The 10,920-nt window shown below is 37.0% G+C and overlaps 1 protein-coding gene across 1 annotated transcript; it reads right to left on the reverse strand.

Annotated features, from left to right (window-relative positions):
* Positions 1-2,306: 2,306 nt before the first annotated feature.
* LOC131220465 (uncharacterized) lies at positions 2,307-3,677 on the reverse strand. The gene is made up of 2 exons (XM_058215366.1): positions 3,149-3,677; positions 2,307-2,878 (listed from the first exon to the last, which is right to left on the reverse strand). Exons 1-2 carry the CDS (start codon positions 3,658-3,660, stop codon positions 2,845-2,847), a joined length of 546 nt encoding a protein of 181 aa, XP_058071349.1. The 5' UTR covers positions 3,661-3,677; the 3' UTR covers positions 2,307-2,844.
* Positions 3,678-10,920: the final 7,243 nt, after the last annotated feature.

The following is a 10,920-nucleotide window of genomic DNA, read 5'->3' on the forward strand; positions in this document are numbered from 1 at the left end:
AAGGAAAAGGAGTGGACTTGGACAACAATCGGTTTTTGATTCTTCGGGTGGGTGATGGCTGAAAAAGGCCAATTTACTTATGAAAAAAATATCATTCCGTCAAAATATATCTTCTATTTCAATTCTTTATCATTGAAATTTCAGGGTGAAGTCGAGCAAATTTCTCTAATGAAGCCAAAGATTTGTATTTTCAGCATTATTGTAATCATAATTGTAATTGATTGTAATTGTAATTGATTGAATGAAGGATTGTAATTAAATGAATGAATGATTGTAATTGATTACAATGGAATGAATGAATAATTATGCAGGTGGTAATTGAATGAACAAATGATTATATATATATATATATATTAATGTACGAAATAGCTACAGATATTGACAATAGCCAATTATCTGATAGTTGTAGCCATTATTAAATTTGGCCTATTGCTACGAATTTTTAGCTACAAATAATATCTGTAGCTGTTTGTGGTTTTCGCTACAGATATAATTGCTACGGATTATATCTGTAGCCATAGGTTCAAGACCTATTATTACAGGACCTATGACTACGGTCGTGCTACAGACAAAAACCGTAGCCATAGGTCTATGGCTACAGTTTTAGTACATAGCCTTTGCCCATTTTTTTGGTAGTCGAGCTTCATTTCCCATTGAGCCAAGAGCCTCAGTACCATCTTTTGCCATGGGCAACAATAACATCTCCAGGGCTTCTACAGTATATCTGAATAAGGAAACTCAACAAAAGCAATTTCACTCATTGTCAACAATAGAATAATGGGAAAACACTTTCCCATGATGCTAAAGCGGCTAAGAATTATTGCTATTTTAATGAGAAGAGAGAACTAACTCACAATGTCGAGAGACCAGTTAGTTGTCCACCAAATTAGCCACCCAATTTGCCCTGAAGTTGATAGCGACTTACATTTCTACACTCACCACCAATAGCACCGCTTAATTCTCAGGTTTTCGATATAAATTCATAATAGAATTAAACAAAAAAGGTGCTAAACTTACAATCAATGTTTGAAGTATTAACAAATCTTCCAAGACAATTGTTTAGTCATGCTAAAATGATGTTGAAGAGAAAATATTAAGAAATCTTCTTTCCTAAAGTAGCGATTTTCTCTATCAGTTTTGCCCGATCATATCTACAATAGTGCCAGTCCTTGCCCTTCTGGTACAAGAAAGATCATGAATTCATCTTTTCTAGGCCATTGCTACCTATAAATAGTAACATACTGATCAAGCACAGGAATATGTAGCCATCATACTAATCAACTAACTGCATTTTGCACAAACATAAAAATATCATAGAAAGCAACATTTAAGTGAATGCCAACAGAACATCCAACTGCAATTAAATTGTGTCGTATGACATCGAACCTACCAATTTAGGTAAGAAAATGTCCATTAGGCAACATGCATTCGAATTACATTTTAGCAACTGCCATTATGATAAGAAAATCCAATGAAACATTCAATTTGCCATTTGTCAATTGATAGTCACTGAGACTTTACCCTGATTTGAGTTTAATAGCTTTATTTAAGTACTGATACATTTTAGTTTATCCTACCTTTGTCATTTGACCTTGAGCCTCCAAAAGCACTCTGTCATTCGGTCCAAGCTTACACTCTGGCATACCACTGTCATAAATGATGCATTATTAGTCTCCATGAATGAAAACCAAGGAAAATATATCATATTCTCAACCCAAAAAATGAAGAATCTTGAAAAGAAAAAAAAAAGCTTTATGTAAACCCTTTCCCCTAACACCAACTCCCATTGTGCATGATTTAACAAGAAATACATTACTCAATTTCTATAAGAATATTAGTATTATAGTTGCATGAAGCATAGAGCAAAGTGGCAACAGATTCTGGTACAAGAGAGGGGAAGTGTCCCTTTTAAACTGTTAGCAAGTATGAAACAGCTAGCAAGTGGGAGGAGTTTGAGTATGAAACCTGATTTAAAGCAGGACCAGCACCTTCATAGAAGGATCATGCATCTAAGATTAGTAGCTGCAACTCTTTCATCAAGTCAAAATGCTATGTCTTAGAATTGTGTGCTATAGAACTCGAAAGGCATTTCTCTGCACAAAGGTCAAATCATAGAGATATGAAATAATGACATAATTACAACATGTAGAGATTACTAGAGGATGATACATTGTTCTTGATTTTTTATTTTTTTTGAATTATCTATATTTCTAATTCTCAAAAAAAGAAAAGAAGCGAACAACATCTAACTGAGTGATTGATTTTAAAAGTCACTGCACAGAGAATGGCAATCCACCTTAAATATGTCCTCATTTCAGCTATAATCATCCTATACTGGTGAAAAATCAGCAATCCAGATAGCCGAGATTGTATTCTTGGATTGGAGATGTGATTTTTGTGTCTTACTGTGAATTTGAACTGATAGTTGCTAAATTCTAAACAAATTCCAAACATTAGAGCTTGTAAATAGATTTAGTACAAAAACTAATGCATTATTGATGCGGACTTAGATATGTAATGTCTAGTCCAATGTAGTTCCCTAGTTGCTGCACTCCCAAAAGCGTACAACAATTAAACCATACACCAAAACATAATGACATTTAAATCCTTTTTTCTGTTTTCTACTTCCACACTATTTCAATTTTCATGTCTCCCCAAAGAAAAGAAAAGAACTATTTCATGTCTCCCTAAAGAAAAAAATAACTTTCTCATGTCGCCTTATTGATCAACAGCAATTCATCATTTCTTCTAAACAAAATATGTAAGAATCTAGAAGAGATGGAACACAAAATAAAAAGGTGGGACTGCTCATCTTTACTCGAAGTTCCTTTATTGGATGAGGTGTCAGTAAAGCTCAGATTGTGGTAACAATAGGCCCCTAACATGGAAGAAGGGAATATACATAAGAATCTAGAAGCATTGTACAATACTTATTCTTTCAAGAAAAGGAAAGAGAAAAAATAAAATATAATCTAAAACACATGAAGGTTTAATTGTCTACATCATGTCTAAAATAAAAATCCCCCATATAAATAGTAGATTTGAATGCAATGTAGTTTCCATGAGTACGAATTAGCCATGTAACCCATATAAATATATAATTTTTGTTGAGTGAAAGCAGAGAAAGAAGGAATTCTGTAGTTCTTACCATTTGGGTAATCCTCTTATAGCACTAGTGCCCATGGACAACAAGTAGTCGCTCCAGAAACCGGAACTGAGCAATAGAGAAGTCACTAGGTGGTTGTTCTTGGCATTGTCAGGGCCTAGGATTGATCTCAGCATGCAAAAGAGAGTCAGCTCTTGGATTCTTTTGTGTGTCAAACACATAAATACACATAAATATGACTTGACCTGAAAAAAATAAATTTCTTCTATGTAATTACTGAGAACCATCGTATCCACAAGGCAGATTGAACCCAGATCATCACAGTCAAGATCATTTGCTATGAGTACCTCCATGATGTGGTTTCTGTTGTCTTGAAACTGGATCACTATCATGTCTTCTTCCAGTTGGGAGTGGGTCTCATCTTCAGGTGGCTTGATCTCAATGTTGTAGGGGAATAGAAGAGTGAGCCTCTCGTCCACATCTCTATAATCATTACCTGGATCCAACATCCTTAAACCAATGATCAATATTGGTCCTGATAGTTTGCTCAGCATTTTTTGGAATAAAGTGTATATCCTTTGCGATTTAAATAGAAACTCTTCAACATTCCTGATGTAGAGGAGAATGGGATTGGTTTTCGATACCGAAATCAGAACTTGTACAGTGAAATCAACATATATATCACCCATGAACCACTCTTTGAACTGATAAACACACCATGGAACCTACATTTCATGAATAGTTTCTAACATCTTAAATCAGAAAGTCATTCAGGCTGCATTTGGCTCATGAGCATTTCACAGGCATAGAAAAACAAATTTATGACTTTGGAATTTCTACTCTTAGGCTCTTAGTAGGTTTCTGTAAATTGTGAAATATGAGGAAAAATCTCTTTAGTGACAACCAAATGTACTCTAAAACTAATAACCAGTCCGTAATAAACTGCAATTCTAATCATTTAAAATAAGGTTTTCCCAAAATGTGGCAATTGCTATCCACAACTTCACATGTATCTCAATTATTGCAGCTCAGACATTTCAATCAGACTTTGGTTCCATCCTTAAAAAAGACTACATATAGTGGTGGCAACAATGAAATGGGCAATCTTCTACAATCCTCGCTTCTTCCTAAATGTTCATATTGACACTAAAGACTTGCCATAATAAATAGAGTTAGAACTATTTACAAGTCACAAATTCTCAGCTCATGTCAAGAAATTACCAAAACTTGGATATTTCTACCTTTTAACTACAGCACAAAGTGCATAATCCCACAGACATTGAATAGAAATGATAGAAAACAGACATAGCCTGGAACTTTTTAAAGTGTCAAAGTCAATGATCACCCTTCAAATTGATGAAGGCGTTAATTAGATTGGTCCGTCAACATACTAGAAATTTAGAATTTGGGACTATTGAAGAAAGTTCCTTAAGTATTTTTTTCTCTTAACTTGTCTCATGAAAGAAGATACAATTACATACAGAAAAATCTGTAGCCAAATCTCTCTTTTTCTTACCTCAAGGTGGTAGTCAGAATAAAGCAAAGTAGCAAAATAATCCTTGTAAGTTGATGGAGATAACGACTTCCTCAGAACTGCAGGTACATTGTCCTTCTTTATCAGATCCTCAAACTTCTCAGGAATTTCATAGGTAGGAAGCAGACTCTTCTGCCTACTTGCCGTGTTTAGTGATTCAGGTGGCTTTTTTGGTGAATCCAACCCAAGTAGTGATGCTAGTGACCTTTTCAGTTGATATGATCCAGAGAGTGATCCCAGTAGCTTTTTTGGTTGATCCAGCTTAGACAGTCCGCTGGATGGATCTACTATCTAGTACTATCTACTACATGCGAGTAACATACAAACAATATTAGAGCACCATACCACAGGCTACAATAATAACATGCCCCCCCTAAAAAATAAATCCTCCAAGGATAACATATATATGGGTGTGTATATATATATTGTAAGTTGTTTATTTCTATTCTCAATCGCAAGTATATCCATCATCCAACCAACTATAAATGAAGCAATAAAAATATTATTAAGCAAGATCAATTAATAACTATAAACTGTAATTAGATGTTCAACAACTCAATTGATCTATTCATGTAAATGAATCTCTGATGAACTTAGATACAATTATAAACCGTAATTAGAGACACTTATCTCTTTCCTTCTTTTCATATCATGTTCAAACCACTCTGCCCATTTGTTTCTCATGCTCACATTAGGATAAGAGTCCAAAAATTAGGCAGATCGAAAACTCAGTCAATAAATCTGTAAATTAGGGGGTTTTTTTAATTACTTGTATGATCACAACGACTTCCACAACACCAACTACACCAGATTGAGAAGATGCCTTCTCTTTGTAGAGAACCCCACCCGTCCTTGATCTACGAATGGAAGAAATGAGATCCATAGCAAATGACTAGTAATATGCTTTTTTTCAAGAAGATTTCTTTTTTCAAATGAAATAAGTCCTACTTCCTCATGAATGTCACAAAGAAATCAATGTTGTATAGAAAAATTGCTACATGCTTTACATTTTCAAGTCATGACGAGCATTAGTCGAACATATTTCAGCTCATGGCAAAGCCTAATACAACTAGCTATGATAAAGGCTTAGGCTTAAATGATGATGATGACTCAAAAAAAATAAAAATAGAAATAAAAAATAGAAAAATAGAAAAGTAAATCAACAAGCAGTACATTCATCATTACATGAATGTAAGTAGCAATTTCTAACACAACAAGGAATACCCATTACCATAGCTAGTTGGAAAGAAAAGAAAAAAACTGGTCTTTGCTATTTTTATGCGGGGACTGGATGTTAACATCTAGATGATGGGAACAAGGGATAATATGCCCATCACTCCCAATGGTTTAATCATTTTCAAATGGGTTCATCCAAACATGACATCAATATTCTATGGAAAAATCAAGCTACTTCCTATTATACAAGCTAGGTCCATAGTTTTTTTTTTTTTTTTTTTTTGTCTTGAGCATGATATAGAATTTTCCTACACTCAGTACTACATGCAGAAAATGTCCATGCTTCAGTATGCTTTGTGATGGACAACAACCCATACACTAAAAACACCCACAACAATTAATAGGAAACTTCACATTTATCTGTAAAAAAATATGAATCCGCACAAGGAAAATAGAACAAAAAGGAAAAAGAAAATGTGAACTTGTGAAGATGTCAAGACATGATACACAAAGCTCCCAACTCAAGAATACAAACCTACAGTCAAACAAGGAAAAGCTACATGAAGCACTCCAAATAGCGAAGAAAAAGAAATGTATTCATGGACTAATAACCAGTTATTTCCAATGTCCACTGGCATTCCCCCCGTCCATCCCAAAGAGTTGAACTAGTTCACAAGCAATGGATGGAAGATTCTTTTTTCTTTTTTTTTTCCCCTCATAACAATCAGTCTGAATTCACAATATCTTGTAGCCTTATGTTTGAACAAGTGTGGACTATGGCTCAGTGATCTGTACCATTGGTATGATGGTTGCCATTGTCAATGGGAGATATCCCAAAGTTTTCCCTAACTGAACAATCCTCTGTTTTTGAATAGATGAATGGTCCATATTCAAAATCAATGGGAAAACAAAGATTGGATGGTGAGCATCCTATATGGGAGATTTTGGGTCATGGTCTATCACCCACTTGTCCCTACTCAAGGCTCGAGCTTACTGAGCATATCCTCAACTTAGGAAGCACATAATTCTGTTAGTTTAATTGATCTTTAAAAAATTAAAATTAAAATATAGGTGACAGTATATATATATATACATACATACATACATACATATATATATATATATATATATATATATATATATATATATATATATATATATATATCTTATTCAAGTGCTTCATAAGGATATGAAACTTCCATTCATCAATGCTACAACCACAACATGACAATAATAGCAAAATAGACCCAAACTCAATGCACAAATACAGACCCAATAGCTGGCTGAACACATGTAGTAAAACTCCCATGGCCATAGATAAAGCGATCGTCAAAGCGATTCTTAGTTGAAGCATTTTTATTTTTTTAATAGTAATGGCTGGCAAGTAGTGTTGACTTGATGGTCTTAAAATGCCCTACCAAAATGGCAGTTAAAAAAATTCAACATTCTACAATTCAAAAGGGAGGATAAATCCAGGGCTACTAAATAACACAACCCAGGTATAATGTTTTTTGAAATCCATTGAAAATTTCTCAACAGAAAGATCTATTCAAATATGTTTGCAGGAAAACCTCCAGTTAGTAAAAGAAACCTAAGACCTTGCCACCAGCATTCTTCCTCCGGGCCTCTTTATGATCCATGATGCCCGCAGATGTTGTCAGCATGATGTATCCAAACTGTCTAGAAGGGAGTAGCCTTGTAGTCCAGGGCTCAATTTCTTTGACCCCAACATCAAAGCGAGGACTAATGACCCCCCATTTGTTCAATCTTCCATTCAATTCCATCACTATTTTACCCGACCTATGATCATCAACATACTCAAACTCTCTAATGTAACTATGCTTCTGCATGACCAAAAGGAACTTGATAATCACTGTAACGCCCTGAAATTCGGGGGTCGAGCATAACTCAGCTCCCGAGTTCCAAAACATCACTTATGCAACATAATTAATGAATGATGTATGTTGACTGTATTAGCACATAAACATGGGATAGATTAAGCCAAAACGCAGATATGATTCAGGGATAAGTGAATAAAGCAAGCGGAAGACTTATAGTAAAATATGTGTACAAGTGTAAGTCCCTGAATTACATATACAACCAGATCGTGTAAAAGTGTTATTTATCAAAATTATAAGTACAAGTTACATCATTTCAGTTCCCAAAATAGTCATCCCATAGGTCCCGCAACCGACCGAGGCTCGCTAGAACCCGTCGAAACTGCATATAGGAGAAGGCGGCCTCGTCGTCATCCAGCTCCCTCTGCCTCAGCGTCGCATCCACATCTGCAACATCGGGGCCTAAGACAGTCCGGTGGGTGTGAAACACCGCCCGAAACGTGGGAGTGAGTGATCAACTCGGTGGAACAATAAGGCACATTGGTTAACATGCTATCAGTTCAATCAAACAAGAATGATAAAGCAGGACAATTAAATAAATCCTAAGTACTCTTGTTAATGCAGGTATGAATGCAATATGATGCGTGCCCTCACGCGTACACCCTCAGCGTCTTCATCTTACGTTACGCATGACATCGCCTCAAAGTGCGCCACATCTACAAAGCACATGCAAATGCGGTGCATGGAGATGATTACCAAGTTGTTATTAGTCCAATTCATACAACAAGATTGGGAAGCTAAGATACCTTCCTCATATCACCATCCAACAGTGATCCATACTAGGGTCGTCAATCCTAGACATCTCATACGATCATATGGTTGAGGTCGTAGCAAAGGGCTCGTCACCAATCAATGCACGCCTTTCATGCCCTTACTACCACAGATCGGCTCGTCACCTCCTTGCGGTATCCAGGTATGCTCGAGGTCACTACAAAGGGCTCGTCACCAATCAATGTAGGCCGACAGCACGAATATAGTGTCCCATACCACCATAATCGGCTCACGAGGTTAAGTTGCTCACTGGTCACTACGGGGAGGCTCGTCACCCCAGCGTAGGCCGACAGCTCGACCACGGTGTCCCATACCACCATGTCCGGCTCATGAGTCTTAGCGGATCGTACCATGGTTATTAGGATTTCACTGGTAAGTTCGGTACCCTAGATTCAAGCAGTGGCGTCCATACATGGTTAACATACACTGGACAATCGGGTTAGTTGACGAACTCGACTAGCACGAGCGCACGTTGAATTGAACGACATAGAGTGCGCAAACACTCGGCGTGGCCAAACCACTGCCGCCAACTCTAATACGACTCGGGTTCGTCTAATGCGTCTTACGTGGCGAAAGCAATCTCAACCACGACCAAAGGGTCAATTACCGATTTCCTGGACTAAGGCATAGTCCCAAACATCCTACACTACGACAGATATTCATATGGAATGTAAAACAGTAATGGAACAACCACTCAAATCATGGTGCATACACATCTGAAGAATATCAACTTAACATAAATGTAAGCATAGGAATGCTTGAATTTAAATAACTTGGAATGTAAATGCATAAGGAAATCATGCGCATCCATAGAAGTATTGAGAATCACTTCTCAACGCCCGCATTTAGTGTAATCACAGTTACACGTAGGTCATTCATGCATCTCTACAAACACTTAGCATCCATGGAACAACATACATGACGCATGTTGAAATACATGCACTTAGACAATTCCTTCTTCCAAGGAGTTGTCATACATGCATCTAGCATACATACATGACCAAAAATCATGGCAAACATAGGTGCGTATTTTATACGTATACGGTACTTTATAAATACACTTAGAATACACAAATCTCAACATAGCACATGCATATCAAGAAAGCAATGTAAACATAACATTTGACATGTGAAATCTCATCCATAACAAGAATAAATCACTATCTGGGATTGAAAGCCTTGAAAACCATAACCTATACACTTAAAGTCCGCACCTTAAGCAAAGAAAGAACCGCCGAACTGATTTAGACGAGTTGCCTTCGTCAACGGCGTAAGAATACCCTAAAATAAGGATAGAAATGAGATACAACAACACCAAGTCTAATCTAAGCTCTAACACAGGTTAGGGTTAGGTTAACTTACCCCAAAAGAACTCAGAATCGTCAGAGGAACGATTCAAAGTGAAGATTCAAAGGTGAAGAAGAACAAGGAAGAATCAAGATGATTCACCAACCAATCTCTCTCACTAACTCTCTCTTTTCCACTCTCTTTCCAAGCTAGGGTTAGAGAAAATTCGTATGGAAATGAGAACTAGGGTTTAAGGACTATATATAGGCCTTAAAATGATGGAAATAACCCCAGGGTCAAGGTATACTTAGGTTATAACCAAAGTACGCCTTTCTCGATCCAACGAAGCACTTCTGGTGGGCCTATAACCACGAAAGGTCGGACTTAAGCTCACTGACCATGGATCTAGGTCGCTGAGTTTTCGTGCCGACCGGCTCTTCAGATCGGCCGTGGCGGACCACACTCAATTCAACGGTCACGGAAACTCGATCGAGTCCACAAGCACTAGGATATGCCAGGGCCAACCATCCTGATCGGAGGGTGAAATTGGGTCAGAATCCAACGGTGAGATAGCTTAAAATCGTCGCAGCGACACGACTCAGATTTCATAAAAAGCTTATTAAATTCCAACCGTTCTCACACTCTTCACTCCGAACTCAACCAAATCGACCCAGAACATCAGATCGACTTGATTTTTGAGGTGAAGACCAAGCCCAACTCAGTGACCGCAATAGCCTAAGATCATCGCCATCGGACTTTCGACGCGCGGTCTAGGTCCGATCCAGATCTTCCAAAAATTCCCCAGAACAACTGGATTTAGCGATGGATCCCAGATTTCAGAGTAACGTAGCGCTCACTAATCTGCACGTTTAGAGCCATGCAGATACAATTTAAAGTGATTGATGCGAATTTCACAAGCAATCAAGTAAAGCGCTAATTACCCCAAAAACAACTACTTAAGGAAAGATTAGCACAAAAATTCCAAGGTCGTTACAATCACGTTCAAGGATGGTTGGATCATGACTTGTCATTTCCCTTCTTCTCGGCATTGTACATTTTTTTGATAAATATAAATCACTTAAATAAATAAATAAAAAGGCAATCTTTCTGTTCCATATAATGATACAATTTGTGGTTTGTAAACAAGG

This window comes from Magnolia sinica, chromosome 12 (genome assembly GCF_029962835.1).
Source record: "Magnolia sinica isolate HGM2019 chromosome 12, MsV1, whole genome shotgun sequence".
Lineage (NCBI taxonomy): Eukaryota > Viridiplantae > Streptophyta > Magnoliopsida > Magnoliales > Magnoliaceae > Magnolia > Magnolia sinica.